The following is a 17160-nucleotide window of genomic DNA, read 5'->3' as shown; positions in this document are numbered from 1 at the left end:
AGCAAATTCTAAAGAAACTAAGAGAATATAGTCCTCCTCCAACACCATTAAAAAAAGAAGAAGATTCAATATTTGAAGATACTAGCAGCGCCACTGATTTTAAAACACCTGTGGCTGCTAGTCAACCGTAAAGACTAAGTTATTCACCCTCCAGTGTGCAAAAAGGGGAGTGGACAATACACTACCTGTTTACGCTCAAAATGGATAAAGTTTTGAAAGGTGTCTATGAAAATATTGGCGAGGCAGGAAGTTTAAGTTCTCCCAAACCACTTTCCAAATCTGTCTCAGGCACCACATTGAAAAATGCAAAAGAGTCTCTAGAAAAGGAATCGAGTTACACACTGCATCGAAATCACAGGCTTCGCAGTAAACAATATCGACAAACTAAAGCCTTTTTCCATCTGCATATAATGCAAATAGATCTTTTAACTTTAGACGTAGTTCAACAACGTGACCATGCCCCCTAAAAATATATTCTAGTGGCAATCAGTGTCCTTAGTCACTATGCCTATGCCATTCCACTACGATCAAACAGAGGTGTCGAAGTTGCTCGAGCCATTGAAAGTATTCTAGAATAGGATTCGTATAGAAAAATTCAATTGGATCGTGGCAGTGAATTTGTTAATCACCTTGTGCAAAAGGTTCTTTTGAAATATAATACAACACTTGATCATAGTCACAGCCCGATAAAGGCTGCATTGGCTGAACGATTAATAAGAACAATTCGTCTATTAATTTCAAGATATTGAACATTTAAAAATACACCGGCTTTTATTTATGATTTAGATAAAATCATTTTTATTTATAATCAATGACCCCATCGATCTCTGTCAAAATCTACACCAATGACTGTTCATTACAGTGAAAATACATTTGATACTTTTCTAAAGCAATTCTTAAATGACAATGAGAAGAAGAAAAAGAAGAAGAAATTTAGTGTTGGTGACACTGTTTGAATTAATAGAACCACCAATATTTTTGAAAAGGTGAATTATTCATGGAGCATTGAACTTTTTAAAGTGTCCAAAATTCTGGATACCGTGCCGATAACATCTTGGCTGCGAGACACTAAAGACGATGAGATTCTCGGTGGTTTTTATGAATATGAGCTGCAAAAAGTTAGAAACACTAGCGAAATTTAGCAAATTGAAAAGATATTAAAGAGTCGTACACGCCATCGCAAGAGACAGTTGCTTGTTCGCTGGCTAGGATACAACTCAGATTTTGATTCTTGGGTCAGTGCTGAAAATATTGACAATGCCCAATGATTTCTATGTGACTTTCATGTCCAATGTTTCTGATCCTTTCTACAGTGACTTGAATAGAACAAGTGATTTTTGGACAAAACTCTCCCCCACCATCAAATTCGACGACAATAGAAAGTATGAAGTGGCTCTTGTCGACTTTATTCTCAAAAATACCCATGACATCCTGAGAAAGGATCGTAAGTATGAAATAAAAATTAGACCCTATGATTGGCCGCCTCCACCGACAAGTGATCAAGAACAAATTAAAAAAATCAATTGGATGGATTATCCATATATTGAATTACCCTACGAGAAACTCACCTGTATTAATGATTTATGTCGTTCCATTAATAAAAGAATTTCCCCTCGTAAAAAGGAAGCTTTTCATTTCAACTATTCAAAGGAGGAGGGTAAGATCTACATTAGTTTACCTATTGCCAGTGAAAAGGTTATTCTCAACGACAATCTAAAGGATGTTCTTGGCTTTAAGCTCAATATAATCAATGGTAAAAGTGCCGGAAACACTAATTTCATGTTCGCTGACTACCCGCCTGCCTTCTCCACGGACACTTGTATATTTCTCTACGCTTCATTTGTGGAAACATCTCGGGTTGGTAATTCAAATGTTCCCCTCCCACGAGTTCTTGAACGAAAAACCAATCAAGATCATATTCACCACTACAATATAAAGCATCTTCAGTATATTCCCGTAAACACTTGCTATTTCGAACTCTGTCAGTTAACACTAAGAACCGAATTGGGTGATCCAATAGCAATTTCAAGAGGTTTGGCTGTGATTACATTCCATTTTCGACCCATCATTCAACAACAAGATGTCTAATAAAAAAGTGGTATTCACTTGTCCTGATATTGACTACTATGTTAATACTCTTGGTCCAAGACAACAGGGCAATGGACTGGACTATTACAAAGGTCGCTCGTCAATGTCTGGCTATGGTATTGGTAGTTGGTTTGCTAAGCTGTTTCGCTCTTCACTACCACTGGCTAGAAAATATCTTTTACCGGCTGCAACATATTTTGCATCCTCTACACTATACGATTGTGGCTCTGGCAAGGATTTAAAAAAAATTGCTTCTGAAAATCTCAGGTCCAGTGCGCGAACCCTTGGCGAGAAATTAAAACAAAATGGTAAAGGCTTAAAAAGGTCAAGAAACAATGCATCCCTTACAGTCTCCACTCAGGTCGGAAACGAAAGACATCACCCCTCTTGTCAAAGAAAAGAAGGAAAAAGCCGACACGTGCTGTAAACAGGCGTCCCAGAAAGAAAATTGTCAGATCGAAACTAGATTTCTTCTCCTAAAATGTCCTACCTATCACATAAAGATTCTCGGCCTTCAATCACTACCTCATTGAATCTATTCAATGCTGAAAATGTTGATGTGAGTGTCAAGCATGGATACTATGAACAATTTTATCCACAACAACCCCTCTCCGATAATATCCACTTTCAAATTTATTCTAATGAAGACTACTTTATCGACTTGTCGTCCAAATTTATAGATTTGCAAATAAAAGTTTGGAAATCCGATAATACAATACAAATTCGGACGGATGGGATATCCTATGAAAATTCTATATTACATAATATATTTCGTCAAATCAGTGTCTACATAAATGGCACGTTGGTGAGCACAAGCAACAATCTCTAAAATTATACGAGCAATACACAATTCATCCTGATGACACCCAAGTTATACAAGGAATTGAGAGGCACCTCCAATGGATATGAATATATTGCTTATGCTGAAAGTACAGATGCACTTAAAAATGCTACAACTAGTGAATTATATCTAGGTGGAAAAATGTATCATGAAATTTTTAATATACCCCACTGGATGCCGCCCGATATTAAAGTGGATATAAAACTGACGCTAGCACTCTCCAATTTCATATTGAGAAAGGAACTTGCTGCCAATCCTGATGTAAGTCTCTCCCTGCCCTCGGCACTACTACATGTACGCACACAGCAGGTTATGAGTTCTGTTGCTTTGGCCGTGGAAAAACTGAGAGCCAATGGCAACTATATTAAACTACTTGGTCCTCACACAATCACCAATCAACGTCATATCACAATGGGCTCACGCACGTTCACCGACTCAACCTTTACCAATGGCAAAATCCCGTCAAAATTGGCTTTGACATTTGTAAAGAGTGCCAGTGTAATAGGATCATGGACAGAATGTCCACATAAGTTCGAGATGTTTGGACTTTCATCTCTTGTGTGCAAAGTAAACGGCATTCCACTCTACAATCTATCTTTTGATAAATCCTATAGAACATTGTATGAGCTGACCATGCAAACCCTAGATCATGACTCACAACTATTTGGAAATGGTATAACCGAAGAAATGTTTGCTAAAACACTTGGTATCATCGTACTGGATTTGTCTGGTACGCAGGATATGAGTATCTTACGTACGGGGAGTGTGCGTTTAGAGTGTACATTTACCTACCCATTGGCTGAGAGTATTGCCCTAATCTCACTAAATCAATATGAAACCTATTGGGAAATCACTCCCGAAGGCATTGTTCTACTAGACTTGGCGCCATGAACACCAGTCAAATAATCAATGTATTTAATATGGACCCCTACATGTCTCAGTACAAATCCTATTGTCTACCCCCAGACTTTCTTGGAAAAATTCAAAGTGTCAACAATACCTTGATTATTGTTAATAGCAGTCCGTCGACTGTGCTGACGGGTCATTGGCTGTGCATCTTTCAAACACTGAAGACGATTGAATTTTTTTATCCTCTTGGTCTACCCTATACATTCTAAACGCCTCACCTAAGCAACTATATTGAGAGCAGTGGGAAAACTATTATTCAAAATCGGAAGAGGGTTCAGGATCTAACGACTAAAAGCTGTGGCTTCCACGCACTACTATATTTTGTGTTCCGATGTCGTGGCTATACTTACATGCAGTTTCTCCACATTTATGTTGACAATCCCCGTCTGAATGACTTTCTAGTTGAAAATATCCTCTCAGACCTATATAGTATTGATTTCAGTGCCCTAAGAGTAAAGTGCTTAAAAAATGTTTGTGAATTTGTTTATTAATAAAATGCATATATATATATACAACAATGTCTTTAAATCTTCACTTTAGATTTCTTCATCTTCGATGTATAGGCAACTGTCGTGAACCACTAATGCTGTTAAATCATTTGGATTCACTGTATATTGATCTTGATTGACTGCAAAGTCAGGGTCACATTTTCTACAGTACAATGTAACTTCACTCTTGTCATATCTCTTTGTATAGTCAATAATACTATTTGCATTAATATTATGAAATTCACGAGTTTCAATCTGTCTATTTGAGGCAATATCAAATACAATGTTTTCAACTGGTGAATCACATTCGGTAACTGCCAAATAAAAATCACTTGGTTTATAATCATAGTAGGTGGTGTCATCACAACGATGATGTAGAAACCAGATTGTCTTGTTACACCAACAGTTGAATCGTAGACCAGATTCATCTTCCCAGAATAATTTAAATCCACGACGATACCAATCTCGTAGAAATAAACCAAAATCACGTTTAGGATTCTTTCCAATCATAGCGAGGTAAGTATTCTCCCACTGATCACATTTATCATAGTGAGAATTGGAGCACAGGTGCCCTCTAGGATGAGAGTCACACACCTCCTAAAGACATGAATTACATCCTTTAATTTGTACTGCATAGCCTATATGTAATTTACAATGATTAAATAATTTACACTTTTCACTATAGTCATCAATAATTGTACAATTCTCACATTGATTCCAACTGCCAAGAGTGTACATGCACAATGGACATATATAGAACATTTTTCGGTTTCCGATGTCAACTCACTCACAGCTAAAACGAAACTGATCATCCTCGCTCCATAAATTCAATGAGAGGGAAATGGTGGGAGAGAGGAGTAGCTCTGTGACGTTACCTCTTTCGAATGATGGGGGGAGCCATCTACATTGAATCCATTTGGCAATATATTCAAAAGTATATCCACAATATGATTCTGCTTTGTTCCAATTAATATATCAATAAATTGACTATATGCATTTGAATCACATTTTAAAAGTTTCATACAATAGTCCAATGGGGGAGAATCCCTCCTCATTATATTGTCAAGTGTTCCCTGACAAGAGAATATCCTGCGTTTAAGAGATAACTCGAGAAAATCATCATCCAAAATCAAATGTTTTTCCATAAAAACTAGAATTGATCTAATACTCTCTTTCTCAAATTTATTCATTTTTCAATCCTTTCACTCCGACTGCTGACTCTATACTTACCCCGACTCTTTAGCCCTAACCTGAAAAGATAGGGAACATTTTTGATTTCGAAACAATTTTATTGAATAATTAAAACAACAAGAACATCAATAATACAGAGCATGTACAATAAGCAATACTGTTTATTGTCTTCATATGTTTCACCAATGCACTTAAAGCACGTTGAAGTCTATTCACGTGTGCTATATCAACTTTTGTGACGAAACATAATTGATCTTCCATTTTAAATTTGCTCAAGGATATCACATATCTTGCATATACTGCATCCAATTCCAGACAAAGCCGTGAACCTTTCGTGATTTCCACCGCAATGCTTGGTGCTCTTGTATTATTATCATCAACTCCACTATCAACTTCTAATAGGGTAAACATTCTACTCATCGCCAACACAAATATATATCCAATGAGTAAAGTCAAACTGTTCTTCTTCTTCTCACTCCTTGAATTCTATTCACAGACTAAAAAAACTCTAGCAAAAATCCCTTCCTTATATTCACTCCGCCGCTACTATGTAAACAAGCCCTTTGATTGGGCGAGAAGGAAACATGTGATCTAACTGTTTCCGGGAAAGTCATAACATTTGACTTGAACAACAACATCAAATACTATTTCTGGATCATCCATAAAACAGACATGAAAAACATCAAATAAATCGAACAACACACATAACCATCCATGAAAACAGACATAAATGTGAGAAAGTTCCTGTTTTTCAAATTCTCACTGAAAAAAACCATAAAACATCCATAATTTGATGTTGACATCAGAGAAAAACATCACAAAAATCGAACAACACACATAACCATCCAAGAAAACAACCATAAATGTGATAAAATTCCTGTTTTTTCAAGTGAGAAAACTCTTGTTTTTTCATTCTCACTGAGAAAACCATAAAACAGACATGAATTGCTGTTGTTGAAAACAGACATCCATAAATGTGACAAAGTTCCTGTTTTTCAAATTCTCACTGACAAAAACCATTAGACATCCATGAAAAACATCAAATAAATCGACCAACACACATAACCATCCAAGAAAACATCCATAAATGCGACAAAATTCCTGTTTTTTCATTCACATTGACAAAAACCATAAACCACGTGGTTCTATGCCCATATATGGTGTTAAAAAAAGTTGTAGGTGGCAGCAGGGGTGAATCGTGGGGGCTTTAGGGTCACTTCTACTTTCTGATATGCTGTTTCTGATAGTGAGATTTTCATGGGGCCTGGCTTATTCCGCCACAGAAAATACTTCCCTCCATTGAAAATTCTCCCCTGGAAAATCACCCACCCCACCCTCACCAAATTCCCCTGGATAGTTCTCTGCAAATGTAAAATTGAGCAGCCAAAGCGAAATTAAGACAAATAAAAAGAACAAAGAAGATTGTATAGTTATGCAACAGTTATTATTAAGGAGGGGCGGCAAGCCGTTGCATAGGAAGGAGGGGGCTAACTGCCAAATGTCTAAAAGAGCACATTTCAAATACCCAAATTATTTAAATCTTCGAGCCTTCAGGTAAATATAGGAAGGGGTATGGGATGGGAATAGGAATTAATCTCTCATTTCCCTTCATTTGAACTAAGCCTGAATAAGGGTGCTGCAGGGTAATGCCTCGCTTTTTATTGCAGTAAAGTGATCCTGGCATCTATTTTAAAGCTTCATTTAACTAAACTAATTGGATTCACACTTCATAAATTATATGCGGTGATGTATAAGTGTGCATCAGCTATTATGAAGGAGGGACAGTGGGTCATTTTGTAGGTAGGAGGGGGGGATTCAAATGTATCAAAGAAAGTATTTTAATCCCAAACATCCTCACTCTCATTGAGCCTTCTGATAAATATATTATTAGTTCTAGGAGAGGGGGGTCAAAAAGCGATATCTAACCTCCCTTGATTACCAGAATGTTTCTAGTCTGTGTGTTTATTATGATTGTCAAGAGTAAAATGAAACCCTGAAACGAGTAGAATTTATTCTGTATGGGAGGGGAATGCACCCTCATCACCCCCCCTCTTGTACATAGAAACTTCGGAGGATGCTCATTCGATTGGAAATAGTGTTCTAGTGCTTTTTTTAAAAGTCAAAAGTGATTATCTAAAATAAGTCTTAGAACTTGTTTTTTATATCTGGTCCTTTTGTAATCCATTAGGACATCTGCTCAACATTCTGAGGTACTCATTTTGTTCAGAATAGTTGAAAATGTCAGTAAATTATAGGCAGTGCAATAGCACTGCCTAAGTAAAGGACAATTTTGGCACAATGTGTTATTTATTTTTATTTTTTCCTTTAGACCAGGGCACTTCATATGAATGGAGTTGTCGCAGAAACTTCGAAAAAGGCTCATTTGATTGGAAATTGGAATGGCTAGTGCCCTTTTTAATAGCCAAAAGTGATTGCAAGGCAACTAACACCCCTTCTACACCCACCATTTTCCCCAAATCATCCAATCAAAAATTTGAGATAGCCATTTTGTTCAACATAGTTGAAACATCTGGAAATTACGTTTTTGAGGAAGACACTCTCCTCACAACCCTCAGGGCAAGGATTGTCAGTTATGCCCTGGGGGCATATAAGGTTTTTATAGAAAGCGTTGTCGTGGAAACTTCAAAAAGGGCTCATTTGATTGTAAATTCAAAGGGCTAGTGCCTTTTTAATAGTCGAAAGTGATTGGAGGGCAACTAACCCCCCTCTCATGCTCACCATATCCCCAAACACATCCAATCAAAATTTTGAAATAGACATTTCGTTAAGCGTAGTTGAAAAGTCGAGAAATTATGTCTTTGAGGATGATACCCCCCCCCCCCCAAGCCCTCAGGGCAAAGGGTTGTAAGTTATGCCCTGGGGGCGTATAAGGGTTTTATACAAAGCGTTGTCGTAAAACTTCAAAAAGGGCTTACTTGATTGGAAATTGAAAGGGCTTGTGCCCTTTTTAATAGTTGATAGTAATTGGAGGGCAACTAACCCCCTTCTCATGCCCACAATTTCTCTAAAAACATGTAATCACAATTTTGAGATATCCATTTTGTTCAACGTAGTGAAAAGTTCTGGAAATTAGGTCTTTGAGAATGATAACCCCATCAGAGCCCTCAAGACGAGGGTTGTAAGTTATGCCCTGGGGGCATATATGGTTTTTATAGAAAGTGTTGTATAGAAACTTCAAAAAAACTCATTTGATTGGAAATTGAAAGGGATAGTGCCATTTTCAATAGTCAAAAGTGAATGGAGGTCATATAACCCCCTTCTCACATGCATAATTTCCCCAAACACATCCAGACAAAATTTTGAGATGAGCATTTTTTTAAACGTAGTTGGAAGTTCTGGAAATTTTGTGTGCGAGGATGACAAACCCCTCAGGGCAAGGATTGTAAGTTATGTCCTGGGGTTCTATAAAGTTTTTATAGAAAGCGTTGTCGTAAAAACTTAAAAAATGGCTCACTCGATTGGAAACTGAAAGGGCTAGTACCCTGTTTAATAGTTGAAAGTAACTGGAGGACAACTAACACCCCTCTTACGCCCACCATTTCCCTATACACATGCAATCAAAATTTGATATAGTCATTTTGTTCAACGTAGTTAAAAGTTCTTGAAATTAGGTCTTTGAGGATGATAACCCCCGCAGAGCTCTCAGGGAAAGGGTTTTAAGTTATGCCCTGGGGGCATATAAGATTTTTATAGAAAGTGTTGTCGTAGAAACTTCAAAAGAAGCTCATTTGATCGGAAATTGAAAGGGGTATTGCCCTTTTTAATAGTCGGAAGTGATTGGAGAGCAACTAACCCTCTGTCACGCTCACTATTTCCCCAAACACATCCAATTAAAATTTTGAGATAGGTATTTTCTTCAACGTAGTTGAAAGTTCTGGAAATTAGATGTTTGAGGATGACACCCCTCCCCCTTTCACAGCCTTCAAGGCAATGGTTGGAATATCTGTCTTGGCTTATCTCTGTCTACAATTAGCCATGTCTTGATGCAACCTATGCAACCTACTGTAAAATACTTGATAACTTCAATTCAAAATCAGGCGGCAGATAAGGTTACAAAAAAATTTGTCATAGAAACTTCAAAAAGAGCTCATTCAATTGGAAATTGAAAGGGCTAGTGACCTTTTTGATATGCTGGTCGAAACTGATTGGATGGCAGCTACCCCCCCCCCCCTCCCGTCTCATGCCCACCCTTTCCTCAAACACATCCAATTAACAATTTTTTTTTATAGAAAGTGTTGTCATAGAAACTTCAAAAAGGAATCATTCGATTGTGAATTGAAACGGCTAGTGCCCTTTTTAATAGTCAAAAGTGATGGGAGGGCAAGTAACCCCCCTCTTACGCCCACCATTTCCCCAAACACATCCAATCAAAATTTTTAGATAGCCATTTTGTTCAACGTAGTCGAAAGATCCCGGAAATTATGTCTTTGAGGATGACAAATCCCTAACAGCCCTCAGGGCAAGGGTTGTAAGTTATGCCCTGAGGCATATAAGATTTTATAGAACGCCTTGTTGTAGAAATTTCAAAAAGGGCTCATTCGATTGGAAATTGAAAGGGCTAGTGCCCTTTTTAATAGCCAGAAGTGATTGGAGGGCAACTAACCCCCTCTCATGTCCACCATTTCCTCAAACACTTCCATTCATCCATCCATTGGTTTTCATTGATCTTCACGGCTCCAAGATTATTGTTTAGTTTTCTATATTCTATACCGTATAATAGTTCTATATTATTCTGTAGTTTTTCAATAATCTTATAATGGTGTACTCTGATTGATCTCTGCTTGATAAAACCGGACCTGGAATTCAAACCTGCTCCAAGCCCTTAAATTTAGTTCCGGCGGTGAGAGTTTGCGAAAGCACCTCCCTAACAATCCAAAGAATAGATATAAATTATTCATTTTTTTTTATCATAGTGAATAACTAAAATATAAACAACAGAGTTTGTGTATATAGATGCCACTTTAAAGTTTAAATTCAATTCTAGGTCGTTCATCTACTGCTGCAGAAGAAGAGGAAGATTCAGAAACTGAGACAAGTGCTTCAAGTACTCCACAACCACCAGCAAAGCGAAAAAGAGGGGAAACTAAAACAGACAGTTCTGAACTGCTCCAGCAGCTTGTTGACCATCTCCGCAGCGTTAAACGAGAAGACGGCAGTATTTTATGTGAATCATTTATAAGGGCGCCAAATAAACGGCAAGATCCAACTTACTTCGAATCTGTCACAAGCCCAATTGATATGCTAAAAATTCAGCAGAAAATGAGGACTGACGAATATAAAGACATTACTCAGCTATCTAGTGATTTTGAGCTGCTAGTTGGGAATGCAAAATCCTATTATAAATCTGAAAGTCAAGAATTTAAAGATGCAGAAGGATTATGGGAGCAATTTTTGTCAGAAAGGTGCAAATTATTTAATATCCCAATTGAGACTGAAGAAAAGAAAGATAAGATTATTTTGCGAATAAATAAAGGCAAAAAACCTGAGAAGCAAGAATCACCTGCACCATCTCAAGAGGAAGTACCTGCTTCCCCTCCTCCATTTGATTTGGACGTTGCTGATGAATTCTTCAGTACAGTCATGCAAGCAGTTGATATAGATGGGGAGCTAATACACACTCCATTTCTCTTATTACCTTCCAAGAAACTATACCCGGATTATTATGATGTCATTCAAAATCCTGTTGATTTGAAATTGATAGCAATGAAGATCCAAAAAAATGCTTATCCAACTTTTAACGATTTGGAAGCTGATTTTCTCCAAATTGTAAAGAATGCGTGTACCTACAATGAACCTGGTTCTTTGATTTATAAACGGGCCAAATCCCTAAGAAAATTAATTGTTGACAAAAAGAAAGAGTTAGAACGCGGAGGAACCCCAAAAATTGAACCATCAAAAGGTGAACAAGGACGGCTGCGAGCGCGTAAGAAGCAAGCTGGTCCCTCATTCCTTGTCCAAGTTGCTGAAATGGAATATGAAGATATCGTAGAAGAAACAGTCGAAGATAAAGTGTATGGAGACCCTGATGATCCCTTATGGCAACTTTTTACTGAATTAAGAAACTACAGTGTAAACCATTTTAAACCATCAGAGCTATTTCTTCGTTTGCCTAGTAAAAGATGGTTTCCTGATTTTTATACTTCGACTGAAAATCTCGTTAGTTTTTCGTCTATTCGAAAGAAGCTCCTTGCAGGCGTGTATGGAACTGTTGCTGAATTAGCAGGCGATTTCAATATCATGTTTGAAAGTGCAAAACAATATCACCAAAGTGACACCAAATGGTACAAAAATGCAGTCCTATTACAGATACATATGCAAGAAAAACTGCATGAAATATATGATAGGAATGAAATATATGATAGAAAAGAGGAAGAATTGCCAGAGAAAAAGAAACGGGGAAGAAAATCTGGTACTGTGGCTAAAAGTGTAGCTCAGGAAGGTGAGATAGACCTTAAGTCTCGTCTCCGCATTTTATTTCGAATGGTTATGGATTATGTTGAAGAAGATGGTAGACAACCAGTTGTAGCATTTTTAGAAAAGCCGTCGAAAAAACTTTATCCTGAGTATTATCAAGTAATACTTGAACCAATGGACATGGTTACAATTGAAGCTAAAATGAAAGAGAATAAGTATCAACTGGAAGAAGATCTGATTGATGACTTTAAGCTAATGTTTAATAATTGTCGTCTTTTCAATGAAGAAGGATCTGTAATATACGACGATGCAGATTTATTGGAAAGAGTGTTGATGGATAAGGCAAGATCTATGGGTATTGCATCAAAACGTGGCGGGTATCGAAAACGAGTTGTAGGAACTGGCATTCAAGCTCGAATCCGATCATTATATGATGCGGTTAGGGAATATGTTGATGAGCAAGACCGTCATCTAGCAATGGCCTTCTTGAGGCAACCATCTAAAGCAGACTATCCTGACTATTACGAGTTAATCCAAAATCCTATTGATCTTGAGCAAATTGGCACTAAGGTGCGTGGTAACCAGTATTCGACTTTAGACGAACTTTTAAAGGATATGGTGATTATGTTTGACAATGCCTGTAAATACAACGAGCCAGAGTCTCAGCTTTATCGTGATGCCCTCTCACTACAACTGATAGCAATGCAAAAGAAAATTGAACTGAATACTGTATCTGATGACGGGCTGCCTGATGTTAGTGGCACTATACAAGCAATGATGATGGAAATTTTCGTGACTATGTATAATAAAGAAGACGAATCAGGCCGTCATTATTCAGACTCTATGTGTGAGCTTCCTGAATATGATGAAATTAATGGGAAAAAGGTTAGGGGTCTGTCCCTGGATTTAATAAAACGACGTGTCGATAAAGGGCTTTATAAACGTCTAGACACCTTTCAAGAAGATTTATTTGTCTTTTTTGAAAGGGCCAGACGGTTGACCCGTACTGACAGCCAGACGTTTGAAGACAGTATTGAAATGCAAAAGTTTTATATTCATCACAGAAACCTTTTATGCAAAAATGGGACAGTTCTGTCTTCTCCTGCGTTAAATTATACACCTGAGGATCTGATCAGAGATTTAGAAACTTTAAAGCATTCAAAAAGAATTTATGAACAGCAAGAAGATGACTTTGATGCTTTGAAAGCTGAAGATGAATCCACCAAGTCTGACATTGACAGTTTGAGTATTGATAAAGAAATTTATAAGCCTGGAGATTTTGTCTATTTTGACCATAAGGAAAAAGGGTTAGAGCCGCGTATTTTTCAAATTATCCGCTTGTCAACAAGCAAAGATGGACAAAAGATGTTCTTTGGTAATTTTTTTGCACGGCCGATAGAGACCTATCACTTGTCTTCCCGTCTTTTCTTAATGAACGAAGTGTTCAAGACAGAAATCCATCAGACACAACCACTCTCTGAAGTTGTTGGTAAATGCTACGTCATGCCTGTTAAAGATTATTTTCGATTAAAACCAGAAGGCTTTCAAGATAAAGATATTTTTGTTTGTGAAAGCCGCTACAATTCACGGCAACGACACTTCAGAAAAATAAAGATCTTATGCTGGGACCTTCCTATGGACGTTGAAATTATACCTAGAGAAGAGCCTCTTGAGCCGATTAAGGTGAGGTCAGTTTTCAAGGAACGAGTTTTGAAGCACAAAGAGGAGATTATGGAGCTGGAAGAATTGGCAACTATGCCTGAAAAAAGATACCCAAATATTGACTTGCTTGTACCAGATGCACCAATGAATACAACTTACTTTCAACAGTTCCAAACACCTGCTGGTTTACTGCGGACAGGTGACTGTGTTTATGTCCGAGGCGAAAATGGCCGTCAGTTAATTGCTCAAATTGATTCAATGTGGCTAGGCCCAGATGCCATTGCCTATTTTCATGGACCCTGGTATGTCACTCCTGTAGAAATGGCAATGCCTCCGAAACTTTGCTATAAGCAAGAGGTATTTTTGAGTTCAATTGAAGATAGTAATCCTATACTCAGCATAACTGGACGGTGTGCTGTTCTTGACTACCATGAATACACTACAATGAGGCCAACTGAGTTTAGTGAGACAGATGTTTATGTTTGTGAATCCATGTATGAGGAAGCTCGCCGTGAAATCCGTGGCTTGCCTTTGGGTGGATTAAAGCGTCATAATCATGACCCTGCTGTAAAAAAGGATGAGTTCTTCTATTTCATTAAAAATCTTATACCTAGGAAAGAACCTCCACCGGTTCAAATTAAAATACAACCTCCTGCTACTCCAGTAAGTGCCAACTTGGTGGTTGAGGCTCCAGAATCTTTGTGTGAAGATTCTATGGATGGACCTCCAGCTTCTATAGGATCTACTGGAGAAACAAGTATGAGTTCTATGGTCACTCCTGGAAGAAAATCCAAGAAAGATAAGGATGGTGTCCTTAAGAGTAAAGTTGTAACTGGATATATCGTTTATGCCTCGGAATTTAGGAAAAGCTTAGCACAAAAAAATCCTGAGAGTAAATTTGGTGAAATAAGTCGTTTAGTTGGAACTGAATGGAAAAAACTCAGTCCTACAGAACGTCAACTATTTGAGAATAAAGCAATTAAATTAAATGAAGAAAGTGCAGCCGAAACGGCTATTCTTAGAGCTCAAATGGGTGTGACAACTCCAGCACCGGAAACGCCCAAACCTGCGCCTTCTACACCGCCTATTCGCGAAGATGCATTGTTTGAATGTCTGTGGGCTGGTTGTGAAATTGTTTTTGAAGACATGGTTGATTTACAGGATCATGTATGCATTGATCCGTGTGCTCACTTGAATCAGTTAAATAAGGTTGATGATTCAAATTTGCATTGTCAATGGAAAGGGTGCAGTCGAGTGAAAAAAGGTCTGCCACCTTTTCCCAATTGGGCCCGTCTGTTGCGTCATGTCAGGGAGGTACACTGCCAAAAAAATACAGGACGGCCGGCTAGTCTTGTCGACAAAAGTAAACCCCTGGTCAAAAAACGAATTGTTGAGGTAAAGCAACAACCCTCGCAGCCTGCCCCACCTCCCCAATCTCAAACTCCGGTTCTTACTGAAGAGGTCCATACTAATGTTGAACGAAAAGCTCCGACTCCAGCTCCTACTTTGCCTTCTTCACCGTCCCGTAGTCTTCCTGATCCAGCTCCAATGTTCATATCTGTCCCCCCAAGGCCTCACCGCATTAGTCATTCCGATGTGTATAAAAAGTATATTGAGAACATGCAATCTGGTTCCCGCTTTTTAAGTAATTGGGACAGGCCTGCACCACCAATTGAAAAAGAAAAGGTAAGCTCTTGTTATTTTTTTGCCTTTTGACCACCTGTTTTTCCTTATCGTTTTAACGACACTTTAAAATCTGACCGTTGTTCTAAAATTAGCCAATATTCTTAAACATTAATAAGGCTTGTCCGTGAAAGGCTAACCTTCTCTCTCTCTCTCTCTCTCTTTTCATCCCTCCCTCCATTACAGATATACATTTTTGTAAATCATCGTTTTCTGCCAAATATCGTAATCAACGCAAACTTTTGGATGTTTAAAATTAAAATGTTGGGAATAAGAGTGACGCCCAATCTCTCTCTCCATCTCTCTGTCTCACTCTCTCTTTCTCTCTCTCTCTTACTTTTTTTCCTTTTTTGTTTTTGCTTTAGTTTGAACTTTCCTGAATATTAAAGCTCATTGATATATTAAATTAAAACTGATAGATGCTTGTTTGTGTATTATAAGCAACAACAAAAAACAGTAAATAATGCTGTGGAGGGCCTGACAACTTAAAATAAGCAAGTCAACACTATGCATGGGCTCTCTGAATTCTTAGTTGGTCCTTGGAGATATAATGGGGGCTACCGTCCCTACAAAGCCCTACTCCTTGCTGTTAAATTATATCTATCAGTACTTGTAAATTGATTGGTAGCTTAAAAGTTTATCGGAGGACTAACATAGTTTTTCTGGCACTTAAATTTCTTTTATGTAGTAACAAGTGACTTAAGCGACCGAATGAATTTGAAAAAAAAAGAATGGTACTTTTTGAGGCTTCAAACTCTCCCACCCCAAGAAAGACCCTGACTATCCTTATTAATAGCTGGCGCACCATAATTTACTATTGTCCATAATTTTATTAAGTCTGAAGTTAACTAACATAGTCAAATGAAGCTTTAAACAATTGTCTTCATTGACCATTTATTTTAAATGGACTACATGACTTTAAGGTTTATGTTCCGTGCGTGAGCTATTTTTCTGCATTCCAATGGTATTAATACATAAACCAAAGGCGAAAATGTTTACTGTCAAATCATAGCCGAGAGCTATGGTTACATAGCTATATAAACTTAAACGCATCAAAGACTTTTTTATGTATTTTATTTTACGAGTCAAACAAAATTGGGGGGAAGGGGGGGGGGGGGGGAACCCGGTAAGCCTCGCCCTCCTGGATATGGCCTTGATAACTGACCAAAGTTTTTCGCAATTAGGGATTTTCCATAGTCTTTGGGGGTTTTTTTTTGGTTTTTATTTAACCCTTTACCTGTATTTTCCATTTATTTATTTTTTTTACAGTTGTGTATTCTTAGAGTAGAGATTACGTCGTATTAAGGAGTTTCGTATTCAGCAGTTTCAGAACAAACCATATCCATAGCAGTTTCTACACCAGGTTCTACAGCAGGTTCGCAAACTTACTTAGACACTGTGCCCCTTTTTACCCACAATATATTTTAGGTACTCCTTCTCAGTTACCGGTACTAAGTAAACTATAGATAAAATATAAATAAAATTGCCAGTCATAGAGTTAAAGGGTTGTTTTATTTTTTTGTTGGCCAGCTGCGTACCTACTACAAATTTTTGCGTACCCCAAGGGTTACGCGTACCACAGCTTGAGAACCACTGTTCTACAGAATTAAATCTTTGAAATTAATTGTATTGGGTTTTTTAAGTTTTTCCTGTTTTTAAGTTTTAAGTTTTTCTAATTTTCCTATTTTTGAGGAGGTTGAGATCCTTATCGAAGAAAAATTATAAGTAATATCATAATTCTAGTTCGGTGAATTGATAGATCTGAACATAAAGGAATCTAGTGATATAAGTACCTTGTTCTTTTGTGCAATTCACAGCTTTAGGCTTGTCGCAAAGTGGCTTATTTCTGAGGGAATGTATGCC

General features: G+C 37.7%; 1 protein-coding gene across 1 annotated transcript in view; it reads left to right on the top strand.

The window, feature by feature from the left end:
- The window catches only part of polybromo (protein), a 71208-nt gene that overhangs the window by 45167 nt on the left and 8881 nt on the right, over positions 1 to 17160 (top strand). Inside the window, exon 2 of the mRNA XM_089104715.1 lies at positions 10523 to 15300. Coding sequence (XP_088960841.1) covers positions 10523 to 15300 — 4778 coding nt within the window. The remainder of the gene's footprint in view (positions 1 to 10522; positions 15301 to 17160) is intronic.

The sequence above is a fragment of the Artemia sp. Qi Xiang Cuo genome, chromosome 19, assembly GCF_049724085.1.
Source record: "Artemia sp. Qi Xiang Cuo chromosome 19, ASM4972408v1, whole genome shotgun sequence".
NCBI lineage: Eukaryota > Metazoa > Arthropoda > Branchiopoda > Anostraca > Artemiidae > Artemia > Artemia sp. Qi Xiang Cuo.
The sequence above is the reverse complement of the archived record's forward strand: the minus strand, read 5'-3'. Positions and strand labels throughout refer to the sequence as shown.